Source organism: Carassius auratus, chromosome 22 (assembly GCF_003368295.1).
Source record: "Carassius auratus strain Wakin chromosome 22, ASM336829v1, whole genome shotgun sequence".
In the NCBI taxonomy this organism is placed as follows: Eukaryota; Metazoa; Chordata; class Actinopteri; order Cypriniformes; family Cyprinidae; genus Carassius; species Carassius auratus.
The window spans coordinates 33845267-33867371 of record NC_039264.1 but is presented as its reverse complement, the minus strand read 5'-3'; the positions used below and the strand labels follow the sequence as shown (position 1 = coordinate 33867371).

At 34.7% G+C, this 22105-nt stretch overlaps 1 protein-coding gene across 1 annotated transcript; it reads left to right on the top strand.

Moving 5' to 3' along the window:
• The first annotated feature begins 3235 nt into the window (after positions 1-3235).
• LOC113040607 (striatin-interacting protein 1 homolog) lies at positions 3236-17572 on the top strand. The gene is made up of 22 exons (XM_026198907.1): positions 3236-3287; positions 4542-4714; positions 7792-7861; positions 7977-8051; positions 8201-8335; positions 8409-8529; positions 8612-8680; positions 9681-9787; positions 9885-10012; positions 10100-10282; positions 10361-10581; positions 10664-10729; positions 10805-10868; positions 13610-13681; positions 13766-13840; positions 13924-14021; positions 15306-15432; positions 15535-15635; positions 15748-15814; positions 15894-15998; positions 16609-16813; positions 16944-17572. Exons 1-22 carry the CDS (start codon positions 3236-3238, stop codon positions 17192-17194), a joined length of 2565 nt encoding a protein of 854 aa, XP_026054692.1. The 3' UTR covers positions 17195-17572.
• The last annotated feature ends 4533 nt before the right edge of the window (positions 17573-22105 follow it).

The following is a 22105-nucleotide window of genomic DNA, read 5'->3' as shown; positions in this document are numbered from 1 at the left end:
GCAGTGACAATTCCCATTTCCACCATCAGGACAATAATTAAGAATTTCCAATCAACAGAAAATGTTAGAAAACTGCCTGGAAGAGGTCATGTGTCTATATCGTCCTAATGCATGGTGAGGAGGTCAGTTTGAGTGGCTAAAGACTCTCCAAGGATCACAGCTGGAGAATTGCAGAAAATAGTTGAGTTTCTGGTTCAGAAAACCTTAAAAAAAATTGTCAAACAGAACCTACATCAACACATGTTGTTTGGGAGGGTTTCAAGAAAAATTCTCCTAGCTCATCCAAAAACAAACTAAAGCATATTCAGTTATCAGACACGACTGAACTTCAAATGGGACTGGCTTCTATGATCAGATGAAACCAAAAATGAGCTTTTTAGCAGTAAACACTCAAGATGGGTTTGGTGAAAACAGGGATAAAAAGTACCCCATGTGTACAATGAAATATACTGCTGTATTTTTGATGTTGTGGGCCTATATTTCTGCTGGAGGTCCTGGACATCTTGTTTAGACACATGGCTTTGATTCTATTAAATACCAACAGATAAAAAATCAGTAAGTGACTGACTCTGTTAGAAATCTTATAATGGGCCATGTTTGGATCATTCAACCGTACACTAATCCAAACGCAAACCTCACAAACAACACAAAAATGGGCCACTGAGCACAAAACCAAGCTTCTGCTATAGCCATTCCAGTCCTCTGACCTGAACCCTACAGAAAATGAGAGGAGTGAACTGAAGAGGAGAAGCTGGGAATCTGAAGGGTCTGGAGTGATTCTGGATGAAGGAACGGTCTCTGATCTCTTGTCAGGTGTTCTCTTACCTCATCAGGCATTATAGGAGAACATTTAGACCCGTCAAGATGTCAAATGGAGGTTTCAAAAAGTATTGAATAAAAGGGTGCCGTTAATTGTGGCCAATGTGTATTAGAGAAACACATTTATTTCATAATGATATTTCCCCACATTTTAAATTCTTATTATTCAATGAAAGGAAATATTTTTGTGAATTTTTTTAATGAAAGATCAAAAGGATTAACAATGCAGATTAATTTTCACAGCCTTCTTTGATCATATTTACCAATATTTTTGTCCATGACTGTATAGGGACTAATTTATAAACTATATTTTTATAGATACATTGCAGGATAAAATAGTAATAATCAAGAAAAGAAAAACGGAATAAGAATATATAAAAATAATAATATAATTGTAATAAACAACAGTATATGCATATACTTGTATACGTATGTTAAGAAACATTTCCTTTCACAGCAATCATGTCCTCTCGTGATAGGACTCGCAGCAGCACGAGCTTGGTCCAGCCCCTCGTCAGCTCACCTTGATGCTCGTCAAATGCTGTTCCCGGAAAAAAAAAACAAAGGAACAGCGAGAAATGGCGAAATAAATTTTCTGCCCCTCCTTATCACTTCCGTTTCACTCTCAGCTTTTTCTTTAAAAAAAACTCTTCAAAGTAAAATTCTGTGAATACCTCCACATTTGCAATTTAATACACATAAGTATATACAGAAAGGGTTACATACTCACCCACCATCCTGCGCTGGAGCCCTGCTCAATGGGATCCTCCTTTTAGTCCGGACCGGATATCTCCTGCTCTTCCTGGGTAAAAACCCAGCAGAGCACTGACCTCGGTATCAGAAAGTGTTAAAGATATAACATCATCCTCCTGAGGCTCTCTCTCGTCTGCCGCCATCACGAGCTCGAAAGGGAAAGTCCCTCTTTAAACCATTCAGCCAGATCCACCTGTATTCTCACAAGGTCATTCTCCTCCGTGCCTCAGCAGCGGCGGGTCCTTAACCGCGGGAAGCAGATGGCTGCCTTTTTTTTTCTCAGAAAGAGACGAACGAGAGCGGAGCTTTTTTCATTGAAAAAATGCTCACAATGCACGCAGACTTCCTCCTCAAAGACATGGTGTGCGTGCTCTTCATCCAAAGCTCTTGCATGCTTCAAAACAAAACAGTCAGTGAAGACGAAGAAGATAATGACGTTTTCTCCAGGTGCTTGTTTATAGTGGCGCGGGTAGTGACGTCAGAGGCTGTAGCCGGCCAACTAGTTGGAGTTTTTTTCAATGTATGCTTCAGACATGGGTCACGACGAGGTGTTCCCCATAGTGCCCCCTAGAGGACGCAGTTCAAAGTTCCCTTGAAAGGGAACTCTTTTACTCAAATTGCCTTCTTAATGAGTTCAATGCAAGCAGCCAAGTCCATACCGAATTCAGTGAACTCCCGTTCAGTGCCTTCTTTCTTGCACTCCTCTTGCTCCATCACAAATGTGTGGTGGTTGAAGAACTGTTGCAGTTCCACATCTGTGAAGTTAATGCAATGCTGCTGCAAGCGGTTTAATTCAACACAGGCAAATTCTTACTCCTGACTGTTGTCTTTAATATCTCAATTCTTACAGAGGAAATAATAAAATATAAGTAAGAAAATAAATTATAGTACACTCATCTCAGTGACAGTGCCCTGAAGTAGCCTAAAATGTAAAGTGCTTTGCATGAGGAAACAGTTTACATGGAGAATCTCAAAAGCCTTACCCTCAGTGCCTCAGGTTCAGCTTGCTCCTCTGTCTGCTTCTGCTTGAATGTTTCCATGATGCATCACAGCACCTGTCAGCTTGCAGATGCTTATTTTCTCTTCAGTGCTGAAGCCCAGAATATCAGTAGCCATATTTTTTATACCAACAAAATAAATGAACATTATAGAAGCATCTGTATTATCTTCTGCGTTGTTCTTTTAAATGGATTTTTGATCATAAACTGTTAATTAAAAAAGAATAGTTATGCAGTTGTGCACTTACATCTGTGATAATGAACCCTCTACGTCACTGATACTCTTGACCATGATTTCACCCTGGCTGATCATCTGGATAGATATGGATTGGTGGTGATAAGCAGGGCCTTTGTAAAACATCAAATTCAATGTTAATCGCTCTCCATGACAGGATAGTAGTTCTTTGTGTGTTTCTGTGTTCTTTGCTTTGAGGCCACCAACTAGCAATACCAAATAACCAAAACTGTGAAATAACAAAAAAAATTTTGGCAGGCAGCTTTGACTTTTGTACTATCATTACCTGGTCAGTAGATATATAGCTCCTATCAGCAAACAGCTGGAATGTTACTCTTGACTTTTCCAGCACATCTTTGATATAAAACATTGACTTTGAATATGCAGTTCATGTCATCCCAACTAAACAATATATTAGTCTAGAAGTAGCATGACTCACAAGTTTCAAAATCAGCTGAAGCCAGTTTTCGTGTGGATCCAAAGTGAATGTTAGTGAGTTTACACTGAAGAGATAGAAATGATTCCGTATGTATAACAAAATGCAAAAAAATGTATTTACTCTGACCTCACTGACTTAAAAAACGAGATGAGTTGGTCATTCCTCGCAGTCTTGGCATTACCATAAGCCTCCAGCAGAGGGTTGGCAGCAATGTTTTGATCCTCTAGCGACCCCTGGTGGGCGTACAAGTAAGTTATTTAATCTAAAGTAGTTCTTTACACTTGGAATGTTTCTTTGTCACTTGACCGTAGCCTTGCCACCTTCTTTACTAACAAGAGTATCCTACATTTCTGCTACTTTTAGATGTCTGTGGTTTTCAGATTCCTGTCACATACTCATAAAGGTGATAAAATCTCAAATGTGGATCTGCCAGCAAATGTGTGGATATAAGTCAGTATAGACAATTCATTATCTGAAATTTTCATGAGGCTAGCATGCAATTAATTATACCAGTATTAATATAATACACAATTGTACAACAAATGCTTAGTTTTTGCATATTTAGGCCTACATTATATTCATTATATGTGACCCTGAACCCCAAAAGTATTCATAAGCAGCAAGGGTATATTTGCAGCAATAGCCAACAACATTGTATGGGTCCAAAAATTTTTATTATTATTATTATTTTATCCCTAAATGTATTAGAATATAAAGTAAAGATCATGTTCCATGAATATATTTTGTATATTTCATATTGTAAATATATCCAAAATTATTATTTTATTTTAATGATATGCATTGCTAAGAATTCATTTGGACACAACTTTTAAGGTGATTTTCTAAATATTGAGAATTTGTGTTTGTTTGTTTGCACCCTCAGATTCCAGATTTTCAAACAGTTGTATCTCATCCAAATATGATCCCATTGTCCTAACAAGCCATGCACCAACTGAAAGCTTATTTATTCAGCTATCAGAATATGTATAAATCTGAATTTCACAAAATGTGCCCTGATTACTTTTATGGTTTTGTGGTATCAGTCCAGGATCGCATTATTTAGTTACCCTTTTATTTATTTATTCATTCATTCATTCATTCATTCATTCATTCATTCATTCATTCATTCATTCATTCATTCATTCATTCAATCATTCATTCATGTATTTATCTGTTTATTTACCTTGAAGGAACATGCGGTGCCCTCATATATTATGAAAAGTAATTGTGTGAGTAAAAAATAGCAATAATTATATTAAATCAAGGTCATGAAATAAACCATTGAACATCACGTCAGGAGCCGCTGAAGCCTCTCAGGTTGTAGTATCGCGAGAGTGTGGAGCGGGAGCCGGAAGTGGAGTGAAGATCGAGGGTGTCGGTTTATCAGCTAACAACAAACAGAAACAGAACCAAATGTTGCCGAATAAAATGCGAGCCGAGTTCAGCAGAAACCAGAGGAAGGACTCTGAGGTAAGAGTCAGACGAAGCTGTTTAGACCCTTGTGATTGTATATATGCAATTTTGCAGTCTGTTTTGACAGAAGTGTTAGCGTAAACATTAGCAACATTAAAATATTAATAAAATTAATAGATTATTTATAACTGTAGCTCAGAATATGAAAAGAGCATCGTTATTGTAAATGTTCATGACCAGTGCTTAGTAACAAAACTCAAAATTAATTAAACAACAGTTAACTTGCTTTTTGAATATATATATATATATATATATATCTCCCCCTCATATTATTTTATAATTATTTTATAATTAATATATAATAAATATATAATATAATTATTATATTAATGAATAACACAGCGTGATTGATGCATGTAATTAACATCGACCTTTAATGATAGGTTGTGATTCATCTCTTCTCTCGGCTTTTTCATTCTGATTGGTTATTTAACCCTAGATAACGGCTGACTGTACGATGAACATAATAAACCATATTTGTCATAATATTAATATTTAAACACCAGTATCTCTCTGTAGTAATAAAACTACTTATTGTGGATCTAGCATACTTAAAATAATATATTAAAATGCAGATTAAATGCCGTGCTTTCAGTCTTTTAATTGCATGAAATTTGCTGTTACATGAAAATGTATCATAGATTAAATTGAAAATAAATGCACTCATATTTTATGAACAGTGCTTTTATGACCAACTTTAATAAAGTATTTACATAATTCTGTTTTCTTTGAAATATGGTTAAAGTGTGCTCATGTCATTTTAATCTAAACCTGTACATCATGTATTTAAGTATTATAAATAACACATCTGTAAAGTATAACCAACCATTGGTTATTAATGCAATAATGTAAAAGGTAATTAAAATTAAAGAGTTAAATTTGACATTATTGCGTGGTTAAAACTTACTTAAGTGTTTTAAAATGTATATATAAAAATGTACTCGCCTAAAGTACTTTTTATTTCTTTAATATGTTAATTGCTCATATGGGGCCAGATTGACTAAACATGGCAAATTAGTATTAAAGCACAATTCCATGAAAGCGTCGATGGAAGGGGAAAATTCTGTGACAATGTGCACAATAAACAACACGGACGCAACCGGATCATTTCCATAATGAGGAGAGCAACCTACCAAGTGCAGCACAAATTAGGCTACCACCTGCTTTAAAGGTGCTGTATGTAAATATTTGACTCAACTAAAGCATAAAAATAGCGGAATATGTTTGCAGATATTTAAGAAACATGGTAAGTTAACATAGTTGTTTATCTGAAGAACAATGCTACAGACAGTTATTCTCCTTTGAAAATGTGTGTTCTGAGCCGGAATGTAGTCTCTGTTTTGGTTTGTGAACTTCTAGTTTACTCAATTGTATTTCAGCACCCTGAGTTGCCAGTTGACGAAAACATAGCGAGATTAATTTCAGTCATGGAAGCTGCCAAACGAAAGGGTCAGTTCCTGTTGGTGTTGTCAATCTGGCAACCTTCGTGTGCATCAAGTCTCAGGAGGAGGTCCTGGGTAAAAAAAAAAAATAACCCTCTCTAATAATTTTGAATTTAGACTGCAATACCTAGTTCAAACTCTCGTTGTCAATCCTTCATACACCAACTTTAGTTCACACTTTTTTTTTTTGCGTAAAAAAATGATGCAAATACTAGTAATTTGGCGAGCACAAACGTTAGTAAATTGCTTTGCGTGATTCGTTTTAATACTCTCCTCCCATAAATGTTGCGTATAAAAGGAAACTTCTACAATTACATATTCAATAAGATCAGGTGCAAAATTCGGCAACACTTTCTATGAAGCCCATATTTATAATACATTATAAGGGTATTCTTAAGGCATTATAATGAATGCATAAGGCATTATAAAAAAAAACTTATATGTTGTATCATCTCATGAATATTCATAAGAACAGTTTTAATATATTATAATATTTAATTATTTTTGGTTATAGCTTTTAAGAGTATGATGATTTATAACACAATGAACATGTTGCTTCAACTTTTACAATGGATTATATTTCTCATAGTTATAATGTATTATAAGTCTCTTAACTTGCCATTGTTCTGATACAACTTTACTTAAAGCGGCCAAAGACCACTTATAAGAAGTAATAATAATAATAATAATAACTTTTTTTTTTCTCTCTCTCTCAGACAACCATAATATCAGATATCAGATCAGATGAATGTGTAATAAGACACATTTGCTTTGAACTTATTCTACCAAACTAGATTCTACCATTCTTGAGCATACTGATACTCCAATGAGAGTTAGTTGGGATGCAGTTGCAAAGTCACTTATAGTCGATTGATTAAGGGGACAGTCAAAATAAAATGTAACCATAAAAAACATTGAATTTTTTTTACAGTTGGAGTATTAAGCTCACATCAATAAATTAACAGTAGCTCCAAAAGAAACACTCAATATCTAACCACTCACAAGCTGTAGTAAGACACTGTGCAGATCTGAAATAAACAATGTCAAGATATGATACAGTCTATTATACTGTAAATTAAGTTGATTTAATATGGTGTTCATTGTGTTATAAATAATCATACTCTTAAACCTGTAACCACATATACGTAAGTATTACGATGTATTATAATTGTTGTTATGATTATTCATGAGTTGATATAACATATTATAAGATTGATTTTGTAATGCATTATGCATTCATTATAATGCCTTAAGAGTACCCTTATAATGTATTATAAATATGGGGTTCATAGAAAGTGTTAACCAAAATTCAGTGCTCATTCTTTATTTCTTTAGCAATTCCTGAAAGTACTATTTTAACACCAAAAGATGGTTTGCGCTCCCACAAGCAGTTAGTAAAAATGGCCTACGGTTTTTATAAATAGCTTTTTAACAATTGGATTTCCCTACAAGTGCACAATAAATGCATGTAAGCACCACAAGGATGAGCTTATTCCAAACAGCTATTTTGTCTCTCTTGAAAGGTTGAGCTGTAATCAGTTGTCAGCTGATGATGGACAATTACAGTGACTCAGAAAGACATAAAAACAATGGATATGATAATCAGACTAATATGTTGTGTTTGTGTCTCAGGGTCTTTCAGAATCACCTGATCTGGAGTTTGAGTATTCAGATACTGATAAATGGACCGTTGAACTTTCAGGTGAGAGTAATTTGGTTCTGTAAATGACATTTTCTTATGTAATAATATAGCAAATCATAAACAAATAACGGACAACAATAACATGTTGTTTTCCAATATGAAACGCTGTTTGTAGAGTTGTACAGTTACACAGAGGGACCAGAGTTCCTGCTCAACAGAAAGTGCTTCGAAGAGGATTTTCACACTCATAGTAAGTGTTAAACTCTTATTTTTTCACTTGACTGTTTCATAGTTACACACATTTGCAGGTTTCAAATTCAAATTCAAAATTCTAGTTTTTTTGTGTGTGCATCTAAGAGGATCTATGTGTTACAAAAGATCACGTTTGTGTTTCTGCAGTGCCTGATCAGAAATGGACCGAACTGGATTGGGTTCAGCACAGAGCTCATGCCATGCGTCTGCTGGACGGACTGGACGTGATCTGCCGAGAGCGCCGCTTAAAAGTCGCCAGAGCCATCCTGTACATAGCTCAAGGTAAATCGCGATCTGTAATCTTTATTTACGCATGCATTTCAGTGTTAACAAGCTCTGATTGGTGTGTTTTCAGGGACGTTCGGCGAGTGCTCATCAGATCTGGAGGTGCAGCACTGGATGAGGTATAACGTCTTCCTGCTGCTGGATGTGGGAGCCTTCACTACACTGGTGGAGCTGCTCAACATGGAGATCGAGTGAGATGAACAGCACGCACAGACAGTCATGTTTCACATCTGTAAGCTTTAATAACTCAACTCTGTGTTAAATGTCTCTCAGTAACAGTGCTGCATGCAGCAGTGCGGTCAGGAAACCTGCCATTTCACTGGCTGACAGCACTGACCTCAGGTACAACACCACATGTGCTAACTAGCTGTTGACTAATGGGGAACAGAGCATTCATTGTCCCACATGTGAATTGTGAAATGTCGTTTTTAATTTAGCGGATGAATACAAAATAGAAAAGCAATTGCTAATGCAAATTTATAAAATTAGGTGTTATTGTATTTTGTTATTAAACTTCTATTTGTCAATTTGAAAAGTAAATTCATAATACATTATTTTATTGCTAAATTTAACTTATAAAAAATAATAAAAGTTATTAAGCGATTAAAAAATATATATTGTTACATTTACCTCAATTTTTTGGTCAATTTGAATGTGATTTCTTTATATTTTGTTACATTTAAGTACATTTTTAAACAAGAATTAATTTCTTTTTTCAAATGTCTATTTATTTATTTTTTAATAAGTTGTGTTATGATTTAATTTTATTTTTAGTAAGTGTTTTACTTATATATTTAACTACATTATTTGTTTACTTAAACAGCGATTCACTTATTTTTTGTTACATTTATCCACATTTTTAAACATGAGTTAAAACTTCTGTTAATTTGTCAGCTTTGTAAATTGATTTATTGTTACAATTCTGTTGTAATATGTATTGTTACATTACAACTGCCTTTTCAGACAAAATTAAAAAATGTTTTAAATCTCTATTTATTTGTCAGTTTTAAAATTGTATGTATTCATTTATTTTGTTACATTTCATATTTTAAACATAAATAAAACTCGTAAATATTTATGTGTGCATTTGTAAAGTGATTAATTTACTTTCTGATACATTCAAGTGTTTTTTGTTTTTAAAATGTATTTATTTATTTCCTACGGTTTCATTTAACTACATTTCTAAACAAATAAAAATGTGTACTTATTAATTTGTCATTTGTAATTTATTTGCACGTGGTTTACTGATCATTGGTTTATTTATTTATTTATTTTTATTTATTTATTTATTATAAGTGGCACTCGCAGTCCTCCATAACCCTCTCTGTGTGCGTGTTTTCAGGGTGCTGCTGAACATCATGTATCTGATGGTGGAGGCCATCCAGCGTGAAGAACCCACAGACAGTCCAGAGTGGAGAACCATCAGAGAAACCTTCAAGTCTGAACTCGGTCTGCATGTGTTCCAGCTGACCTAAACTGTGATGCTCTATCTGAAGAGACATGTTGAGTATGGAAGAGTAGAATTGTTTCCGATGTTTCCCGGCAGGTTCTCCTCTCTATAACCACGAGCCCGTCTCCGTCATGCTGTTTGGGATGGTCACCAAGTTCTGCAGCGGCCACGCGCCCCATTTCCCCATGAAGAAAGTCCTGCTACTGCTGTGGAAGACCATCCTGGTGAGTTAAAGTGCAGCTTTGGACTAAATCACACCAAGTGCCTGTTGTGTTAATGGTTTTGTCTGCGTGTTTCCTGATGCATCCCAGTTCACTCTGGGAGGGTTCGAGCAGCTGCAGTGCAGTAAAGTCAGTAAACGGGTGGCACTGGGTCTCCCGTCGCTGCCGGAGGACAGCATCCGCGTGGTGAGGAGCATGAGAGCTGCGTCCCCGCCAGCGTCCGCCTCCGACCTCATCGAGCAACAGCAGAGATGTGCCCGGAGAGAACACAAAGTAACAGAAATGTGACGCACATCATAAGTGGATTTTAGATCAAAATAAAACAATCCTTAAATTCGTCTTTTTCTTCAGGGTCTTATAAAGCAGGACAATCTGGATGCGTTTAACGAGAAGGACCCGTATAAAGCTGATGACGCCCGCGAGGACGAAGAGGAGAATGACGAGAACGACAACTCTCTGGAGGCGGAGCCTTTCCCGCTGGAGCGTGATGAGGTCATGCCGCCTCCCATCCCGCATCCCCCCTCTGAGAGGGTCTGTTTCCCCAAGGGTCTGCCGTGGGCTCCGAAAGTCAGGTAGGAGCTTGATTACATCCATTTGATGCGGTTGATTTGATGGGTTTGAAGGCAAATGCAATTTCTGCTTTTGTTTTAAAAGGGAAAAGGATATTGAAAACTTCCTGGAGTCCAGCAGGAGTAAATTCATCGGTTACACGCTGGGAAAGTGAGTGTGTTTTCTGAAGCTTGATTGTTTACTTCCTGTGAGCCGCAGTGATGCATGTTTGCGTCTGTGTTGCAGTGACACGGATACAGTGGTTGGTTTGCCCAGACCCATACATGAAAGCATCAAAACTCTCAAACAGGTAATAAGCACCACATAAATAAATTAAATTTAAATTAAACTAATTTATGCATTTAGCAGACGCTTCTATCCAAAGCAACTTACAGTGCATTCACGCTAACATTTTTTACCTAACATGTGTTCCCTGGGAATCGAACCCACAACCTTGAGCTTGCTAACGCAATGCAAGGAACATGGCTCATTAACATAACCCCACCCTGCTCATGCATATCATGCATATTTACAATATGATCCATACATGGGCCATTTTACAGAACTGGTTCAAAGTCAAGAGTTGGAAACATCTTGGAAAAAAAATTATCCCACAGATTTTGCATGTATGCATTATTGTATAATAATACAGATTTATTGTAACTGTGCCGTTAATTCTCATATTTTTTTATCTTGATTAGAGGAATCATATTAATCCCACATCTATTATCAGAGCACATGACATCTTTCATATTTTGAGGTATTTCGATTAATATATTTTACCAGTGGTTTTAGGATGTTAAAAGGCCTGTTCTTCTGCTGAACCGAATAAAAAAAAAACATGATTTAATTTCCCCTAAAACGTTTAAAATAGAAGTGCTGATAGTTTAAATTCATGAGTCAGGCCTAAATACACAAAAATACTATTTCCCTCCATTTGACACACAAGTGAAAGCATTGTGCAGACATTAAAATACAGACACCAGTTAATTTTAGGACACTTCAGAACACACTTTATCACTGAGATTAGGCTATAATAATATTTATTTTATGTGTGTAGTATTTGAAATACATATACTTTCTGCTTTGACACTAACAAACCACCACAAGAGGGCAACATGTAACGACTTTCCGTGAGCTTTCTTGAAGTAGATCGTAACTGAGCAGCACACTGGCACAAAACGTAAGACATATCAGTCTTCTAGAAAAGGTTGTTCTACATAATAGTGGTCACTCATCATGCTTAGTGGTTAGCCAAATATATGAGTCATTTTATCTCACGCACAGGCTCATGTTAGCGGTCACGCCTGCTGTTGACGTTTTAAGGAAATAATAAAGGAATTTGAGGGTGAAATAAGGAAATATTACTTTTTGTGGTCTAGTTTGTGAATGTCACAAGTTCAATTCTGGGATAACGTCTGATCCTTGCATTGTGCCTGATCATAACAGATTTCTAATGTGACTTAGACATTATACAGTACAGAGGAATTTTACTGTAGGCTATTATAATAGTTAATGAAATGAACACTCTTTTTAAATATATATAATCGCATTTTTCTTGCTTGTAATAAAACATGTGGACATTGCAGTGAATAACACACCTCTCTCGCAGTATAAACAGGATGTTTAAGCCAACATAAAGGCCATAGACAAACAGCACTAATGATCAGATGGCCGTTAGTGAGTTCCCAGAGTAAACCGCATCTTTGAAATCTAGGTTAACTGGGATTTAAACCTCTATTCTGTTTAGTTTAGACTGGCACAGTGCTGCAGCTCTTCCTGAAGCGGTAGCCGACGTGTTTTAGGATCGGCTGTGCTAATTTCCCTGAGCCTGGGTTTCTTTTCAGAACGAAAACCCACCGTCGAAAACAGGATTTTCTGAGAGTAAACGTCTAAAGTTATGTTGTTCGCAGATTTATGTCCGCAGTTTAATTTTATGAAACGGAAGTGTTCAATTATAGTGAAATTTTGTTTTTTCATACTTATGAATACATTTACCTCAAAACGATGGGGTCTCTCTGCTCAACATGTATGAGAGAGAGATACACACATAAATATTTCCTGATCATAAATGCAGGGGTGAAGTTAAAATCAGAGTCAGCCATTGGACTATACCATACACATTACGGTAATCACTTGAAAATGCGTTTTACACATTTTATAATTTACAAAGAATATATATATATATATATATATATATATATATATATATATATATATATATATATATAAAATGTAAATATATTAATAGAATTTTATAAAGTGGAAATTTAGGGATTAGGGTTCGAGACATCTGCCTCCCAATTCAAAATAGCCAATAAATGATGATTGTGTGTGTGTGTATATATATATATATATATATATATATATATATATATATATATATATATATATATTAAGCTTACTATAATTTTAAATATATTTGTGGGTTTCTGTAGCTAACAGAAAAATCTTAGTAAACATCTACTGCTTTTTTTTAATGTTTTTTGGTTGTTGGATGGCAGCTTTTGACCGGTTCTGTAGAATGGCCCAAACATATGTCTTTTAAACTTCTCATATTGCTGTTGTCACTGTTTATTAAAAACAGTAACTGTTGACACTTTGTTGAAATGGTTTAATGATCTTAAGTGGAGTTGCTAAAGTACAGACTTCAGTACCAGTCGTTACTGAAATATAAAAGCATCCATTTCCCGTAAAAATTTGAGTGCTGTTGAGCACAGAAGCACAACAGAAACATTTGAAATCACTTTTGGCTTTTAAAAGCTCTTGTTGTGCTCAGTAAGTAGCATAAAGCATTGATCATTGTAGCTTATCACAGTAGCATCTGTTGAGCGTGTGGACACTATGGCCAATCGGCATTGTTTAAGAATAAGCTCAACAGCGATCAAATGTTAGCGGGAAATTACATTTTAAAATTTCAGTACCGAAGATGATACTTTTGACACCACTAAGCTTAACCATAGTAAAATCCCTATAGTTTTGTGGTGTCTTGCTCCAATAAAATGCATTAGTGTTTGCCTTGTCAACATTTAGTTTGTGTGTTCGTTTCAGCACAAGTATGTGTCCATCGCTGAGGTCCAGAGCACTAAAGAAGAGGAGTATCTGAAGACCCCGCTGTCCGGCGTGAGTCACTGTTCACTGCTGCAATATAATGTCTGATGGTGAGCTCAACACACACACAAACACACTCTCTGTTTGTGTATTTAGCGTGAGGAAGAGCTGGAGTTGTGTGCCACAGAGCTCTTATACCAGGGTATTTTACCCAGTTTACCACAGTATATGGTGAGAAACTGTCACTTACACACTAGTCCCATTACATCTGAGATGTTCTCATAGTAACAGACTGTGTGTGTGTGTGTGTTCAGATTGCTCTGCTGAAGATTCTCTTGGCTGCTGCTCCCACGTCCAAAGCTAAGACTGACTCCATCAACATCCTGGCAGACGTGCTGCCCGAGGAAATGCCGTAAGACACTGTCAAACAGCACAGCTGCAGATGTTGTTGTGCTTTCTGTCAGCCGGACTGACTGATTCTTGAATAAAACTTGCTAGCTAATGATCTGAATGAGTCAACAGACTCACTGAATCAAAGTGATTCTCTTAATAACTTGAGTCTGTGTTTGAAGCTGAATTGGTCAATCTTGTCTATCTTTACTAAAAGTATAGTTAAATTTAGCATTGCTCAATGAAAATTCATAGGCAAAAGTCATTTTAATAGATTTGTGCAAATGTTTTATGTCAGAATCAAAAATGTCACTAAAGTGTTTAAATTGAATATGATCACTTTTAATACAATTCCAGATTTGGATTTTTAGATCCGAAGTACAGCAAAAACGTTTTCACAATTTCAAATAATTGTTTTAAATAGTTTTTCATGTAATATAATTTTTAAAATAATAATTTTAATATATTTTAACATTTTAAAATGTATTCTTGTGATTTCAAAGCTGAATGTTAAGCATCATCACTCTAGTCACTTGATCCTTCAGAAATTATTCTATTCTGATTTGCTGCTCAAAAAATTATGATTAATATTATGTTGAAAACAGCTGAGTAGATTTCTTTTTCAGTTTCTTTGATAAATTCTGTTCTTCTGAACTTTCTATTAATCTGAAATATAGATATTTTGTAACATTGTAAATGTCTTTATCATCACCTTTGATCAATTTACACCATCCTTGCTAAATTAGAGTATTAATTTCTATAATTTTGATGATTCCTGAAGGATCATGTGACTCTGTAGACTGGCGTAATGATGCTGAAAATGTAGCTTTGAAATCACAGGAATAAATTCCATATTAAAATATGTTCTATACTTTGGTTCAAATAAATGCAGGCTTGGTGAGCAGAAGAGACTTCTTAATAGAAAAAGGAAAAAAAAAACCTTTAAAAAGTCTCACTAATCAAAAACTTTTGACTTTTAGTGTATCTTGTACTATAGATGTATCTTTTACTAAAGATGTGGTCACCCCAGCTGTTGCTTTGCAAAGTTGCATAGTTGAAATCCAGTCATTACAATAGAAATTCATGCAATCAGAAAAGTTCCCCAAACAAATTGGCCATTATTTTTAAGTTGGTCCGGTGAATTTGCCACTATAAACAAGATACAACTGCTTGGTTTGAAAGTGACTTCTGTGTGAGCAATTCCTTATACAGCTTTAAGCTATAGACAGTAGACTTTTTTATTATTATTAGTTTAAATTTTGCACATTAAGCATGCATTGTTTGACTTTCTGTTATCTCTCTCTAGCACTACGGTTCTTCAGAGTATGAAGTTGGGTGTAGATGTGAATCGCCATAAAGAAATCATTGTCAAAGCAATATCAGCCATACTGCTGCTGCTGCTGAAACACTTCAAACTCAACCACGTCTATCAGGTATATACAAGCACACCCTCGAAGCAGTTTGTGAGGAACCTTGTGAGGAAATGTGATTGGAATCATTTAAAAGTCCAGTAAAAAAGCAAGTTTCTTCTTTAGTTTGAGCACATGGCGCAGCATCTGGTGTTTGCCAACTGTATCCCGCTGATCCTGAAGTTCTTCAACCAGAACATCATGTCCTACATCACGGCTAAAAACAGGTGAAGCTTAAAGTCAAACTCTAGTCATTTCAGAATCACCAAACATTTTAATGGAACATGAAGAATGTACTTGTTCTAGCATTTTGGGTAATCTGTCATATCTATTCGGCAGCATCTCAGTTCTGGATTTCCCTCACTGCATCGTCCATGAGCTTCCAGAGCTCACCGCTGAGAGTATGGTGAGAAAAATATACACCCGAATGTTTTCAGTCTTCATCTGAGTCGAGTCTTTGAGCTGTTTGATGCTTTTGATTACAGGAAGCTGGTGATGATAATCAGTTCTGCTGGAGGAACTTGTTCTCCTGTATTAATCTGTTGCGCATCCTTAATAAACTCACCAAATGGAAGCACTCCAGGACCATGGTGAGACACCACACAAACAAATCCAAACATTTTTATTTTACAGCTTTCTGTGCTCATGTACAGTGCCTTGCGAAAATATTCATACACCTTAATTTTCTCACATTTTGTTATGTTGCTGCCTTGTGTTAAACTGTTTTAAACTACTTTTCCCCCCACATGAGTCTACACTCCATACACCATAATGAAAAACCATAACATAATTCTCACAACTTTGGTTTTTGCTTTGGTATGAGTTTTGCACTTTTATCTTTTAGACCTTTTATTGAGGTTTGTGCCTTTCCAAATCATACCCATTCAATTGAATTTGCCACTGGTTAAATTGAAGTGTAATAATATCTACAAGCAATATGAATGCTCCTGAGCTAAATTTCAACGGCCTTCAGATAAGGTTAATACATTTGCAAAGATGTTAAAACCCTGTTTTTTTTTACTTTGCCATTATGGTGTATAGATTAATGATTGATGTGGGAAAAGGTAATTTAAAGCATTTTAATATAAGGCAACAACATAACAAAAAACTTGAGGGGGAAAAAAATGGAAGGGGTATGAATACTTTTGCAAGGCACTGTATTGTATCTGGAGAGGACGTTCAAATTTGGCCATTTTCTAGATGTTGGTGGTTTTCAAATCTGCTCCAATCCTGAAGAGGGCGCTGAAGGTCAAGCAGGCCATGATGCAGCTTTATGTGCTGAAACTGCTCAAAGTCCAGACCAAGTATCTGGGACGACAGTGGAGGAAGAGCAACATGAAAACGATGTCAGCGATATACCAGAAAGTACGCCATCGCCTCAACGACGACTGGGCTTACGGAAACGGTGAGTAGGGGAAGAATCTGGACTTCAATGTTCTGGGTTCTTCAGTAAATGGTTCAATGCATCATTTATTACACCCAAAACTTTTTATTGCACCTGAGTGTCAAAATTAAACAAGCTCTGTCTTTGACAGCAGACCTGGATGCTCGCCCGTGGGATTTCCAGGCGGAAGAATGCGCACTACGTGCCAGCATCGAACGGTTTAACAGCCGACGCTACGATAAGAGCCAGAGCAATCCTGAATTCCTCCCGGTGGACAACTGCCTGCAAAGCGTGCTGGGACAGCGGATCGACCTTCCAGAAGACTTCCAAATGAACTACGACCTCTGGCTGGAACGGGAGGTCTTTTCCAAACCCATTTCCTGGGAAGAACTCCTGCAGTGAACACATGTCAAGTGTTTCGGGCACCTCTGTGGTTGTGAAAAAAAACCTTTACCAGAGTAAAACGGTCAACAACACTACACTTACTAGAGTCCAGCAACAGGGACCATTTCCTGCGCGTCTGTTTGTGAAATATAATGGTGCGTCTGAAGTAAACCGGCGATTATTATTTGTATTTTTTACTTTGTTAGTCAGAGGTGCTAAGAGGTCATTTTTATGTCTATTTTATTATTTCTGCTGCTTTTGAATATGAATTATATGCAGCAGAATATTAAACCTGATGTTATTGTGAAAGACTGTAATTATCCTGGAGTGTTTTCATTATATTGTTTTATATGTAAGTTCTAAATGCAATACAATCATCTTCTTTATTGACCCTGATTACGCTGGTCATTTATTTTTATTTTTTTAACCCTATTTCTGAGTTTCAGGTCAGAAATAGGGTTGTTAGAACGTTCCAGTTTTATGATTATTGAAACTTGCATATGTTGCTGATTATTGCTGCTGAAAATGGTCACTTATTGTCATGTTTTGGGCTGTACTAATCGGTCAGACATCGGGAAAAACATATGGAATACTGTAGATTTCCAACAAAAGGCGTTGTGCTTGGCCAAACTAAACCAGGGCATAAATCTTAATATCTGTTTAGTTTTTGTTCTTATCATTTCCGGTCTGGTAGGTGAAATATTAGGCTAATATCCTCATAGACATTATGGCAATTTCTCTATTCCAAAAATGCAAAGAAACAGACATTTTATCCTACCCATCAGATTTTCCTGCAATGGGTTTACTGTGCATTTGTGCATCAATATTATGTACTTTTCCAATCTCATGAGCTTTGTGAGGATTTTATAAGTTTGTGGATGCAGTGAAATGCTACAGTTATTTAATTTACAGTTATGCCATATGGTGTGAAACAGACCCTTGTGTACATCAACTGAATAATCTGATCTTTGAGAAAATAGAAAGGGTTACTATATATATATATATATATATATATATATATATATATATATATATATATATATATTATGGCAAGCCGTTCAGGAAATAATTATATTTATAAAATTAAGTCTGAATATATATAGAATGAAAGTCTGAAAATATAAAATGAATGTCTGAATATATGGAATGAAAGTCTGAATATATGGAATGAAAGTCTGAATATATGGAATAAAAGTCTGAATATATAATGAAAGTCTGAATATATAATGAAAGTCTGAATATATGGAATGAAAGTCTGAATATATGGAATGAAAGTCTGAATATATGGAATGAAAGTCTGAATATATGGAATGAAAGTCTGAATATATAAAATGAAAGTCTGAATATATAAAATGAAAGTCTGAATATATGGAATGAAAGTCTGAATATATAAAATGAAAGCCTGAATATATAAAATGAAAGTCTGAATATATAAAATGAAAGCCTGAATATATAAAATGAAAGCCTGAATATATAAAATGAAAGCCTGAATATATAAAATGAAAGCCTGAATATATAAAATGAAAGTCTGAATATATGGAATGAAAGTCTGAATATATAAAATGAAAGTCTGAATATATAAAATGAAAGTCTGAATATATAAAATGAAAGCCTGAATATATAAAATGAAAGCCTGAATATATAAAATGAAAGTCTGAATATATAAAATGAAAGCCTGAATATATAAAATGAAAGCCTGAATATATAAAATGAAAGCCTGAATATATAAAATGAAAGCCTGAATATATAAAATGAAAGTCTGAATATATGGAATGAAAGCCTGAATATATAAAATGAAAGCCTGAATATATAAAATGAAAGTCTGAATATATGGAATGAAAGCCTGAATATATAAAATGAAAGTCTGAATATATGGAATGAAAGTCTGAATATATAAAATGAAAGTCTGAATATATAAAATGAAAGCCTGAATATATAAAATGAAAGTCTGAATATATGGAATGAAAGTCTGAATATATAAAATGAAAGCCTGAATATATAAAATGAAAGTCTGAATATATAAAATGAAAGTCTGAATATATGGAATGAAAGTCTGAATATATAAAATGAAAGTCTGAATTTATAAAATGAAAGTCTGAATTTATGGAATGAAAGTCTGAATATATGGAATGAAAGTCTGAATATATGGAATGAAAGTCTGAATATATGGAATGAAAGTCTGAATATATGGAATGAAAGTCTGAATATATAAAATGAAAGTCTGAATATATGGAATGAAAGTCTGAATATATGAAATGAAAGTCTGAATATATGGAATGAAAGTCTGAATATATAAAATGAAAGTCTGAATATATGGAATGAAAGTCTGAATATATAAAATGAAAGTCTGAATATATGGAATGAAAGTCTGAATATATGGAATGAAAGTCTGAATATATGGAATGAAAGTCTGAATATATAAAATGAAAGTCTGAATATATAAAATGAAAGTCTGAATATATGGAATGAAAGTCTGAATATATAAAATGAAAGCCTGAATATATAAAATGAAAGTCTGAATATATAAAATGAAAGCCTGAATATATAAAATGAAAGCCTGAATATATAAAATGAAAGCCTGAATATATAAAATGAAAGCCTGAATATATAAAATGAAAGTCTGAATATATGGAATGAAAGTCTGAATATATAAAATGAAAGTCTGAATATATAAAATGAAAGCCTGAATATATAAAATGAAAGCCTGAATATATAAAATGAAAGCCTGAATATATAAAATGAAAGTCTGAATATATAAAATGAAAGCCTGAATATATAAAATGAAAGCCTGAATATATAAAATGAAAGCCTGAATATATAAAATGAAAGCCTGAATATATAGAATGAAAGTCTGAATATATAAAATGAAAGCCTGAATATATAAAATGAAAGCCTGAATATATAAAATGAAAGTCTGAATATATGGAATGAAAGCCTGAATATATAAAATGAAAGTCTGAATATATGGAATGAAAGTCTGAATATATAAAATGAAAGTCTGAATATATAAAATGAAAGCCTGAATATATAAAATGAAAGTCTGAATATATGGAATGAAAGTCTGAATATATAAAATGAAAGCCTGAATATATAAAATGAAAGTCTGAATATATAAAATGAAAGTCTGAATATATGGAATGAAAGTCTGAATATATAAAATGAAAGTCTGAATATATGGAATGAAAGTCTGAATATATGGAATGAAAGTCTGAATATATAAAATGAAAGTCTGAATATATAAAATGAAAGTCTGAATATATGGAATGAAAGTCTGAATATATAAGATGAAAGTCTAAATTTATGCGAAAGTGTGAATATGTGAATAGAAAGTGTGAATATGTGAATAGAAAGTGTACATTTGACAATTCTCACTGAATAATGTGTAGCTTGTTTTAGCCTTTTGAATTATGATTCATTTAAAATGTCATTCACTGAAATTTTCCAATACTTTCATGAGCTACAAGACTTTTTTGCAACAGTGGGTCATACTCCAAACAACAAACAATTTGGAGTCTACATCACGTCATCTCGAGGATCATATTTCCAATCTTGCAACATTCTTAGCAGTTATGGGCAGTCATGTTCAACTAAATGTTGCTGAAAGAACCTTATGCATCATTCTCGAAGGAATTTATGAATCTCTTAGGGAAATGTTGGCTGAAATAGTCCTCCAGGTAGAAGCTGACACACAAGTGCATGGTAGAAGTGCACATTCTTCATCACAGAAAGGAAGGCTGAGGTGAGTGATGATAACTGATTGTACTTAAGCCTCTTTGCAAGTTGCAAACAAAATAATTAATACAAGTTATGCATTAACACTTTGTGAATTAGCACATTTTTGTTATTTTGTTTTTTTTCTCGTTTGAGGTATAACATATCAGCTGCTCTGTTGATTCACATGCGGGACATAGGATTTAGCTGGATGGCCATATCACGAATGTTGTCTGTAAACATTCGAACACTGTACAACCACAGGAGACAACCTGGTTTAGTGGACTATGGGAGTTTCACAAGCATTTCAAATGATGATCTAGATCGTCATATTACTTAGGTTCTTCAACAAACCCCTGGATCAGGAGAGACATACATCACTGGTAGTTTGAGGGGAAGAGAGATCAGAGTTCCGCGATGGCGAGTGCGAGAGCGTTTAAGAATCATAGATCCAGTGGGGAGAGCCTTAAGAGGACGAAGGGCTATTCAACGGAGGGTCTACAATGTCTCTGTCCCAAATCAATTGTGGTATATGTTTTGACATGGTGAGGTTGTCAGCTGAGATGGGTGGTGCATTGGTGCAAATATCTTTAGTGTCAATACACCAAATAACTTCATCACTAGAGATGGAAGGGGTATTACTGGAGAGACACTGGAGATGGCTGAAACAACTTCTTTGGAAATGTCAGGCACACTACGAATGACTGTAAAAACAAGGAAAAATAGTTGGTTAATTTTTTTTATTAGGATTTCACTTATATGAGAGTGTAAGCAACATAACACATTTATATCTTCAACATTACATTATGTAATAGATTTAAAATAAAAATGAAAAAGTATTTACCACATTTGTCAGGATCCACCGTTTTTTTGAAATCATTCTTGTTTGTGTTGCTACTGTCTTCATCAGAACATGACTGTCAATTGAAGCAAATAAATACATTTATAATAATAATTTTAGTAAATGTATGCTTCCAATACACTATGCTAACAACAAAGCAAACATTTGTTTTAATTGTCACAACAAACTAGTACCAAAGTAAAATACAGTTTTGCCATTATCCCCTGTTATATATAGTACTGTACAAAAGTCAAATATAGTACTTTCACCCCCCCCCCCCACAAAAAAAAAAATCTTAATGTTTTGCTTTTGTGAGTCTATAGGGAAAATAATTTTATATAGGAAGTATTGTTTATGTTTCTTTTGACATTAATTGT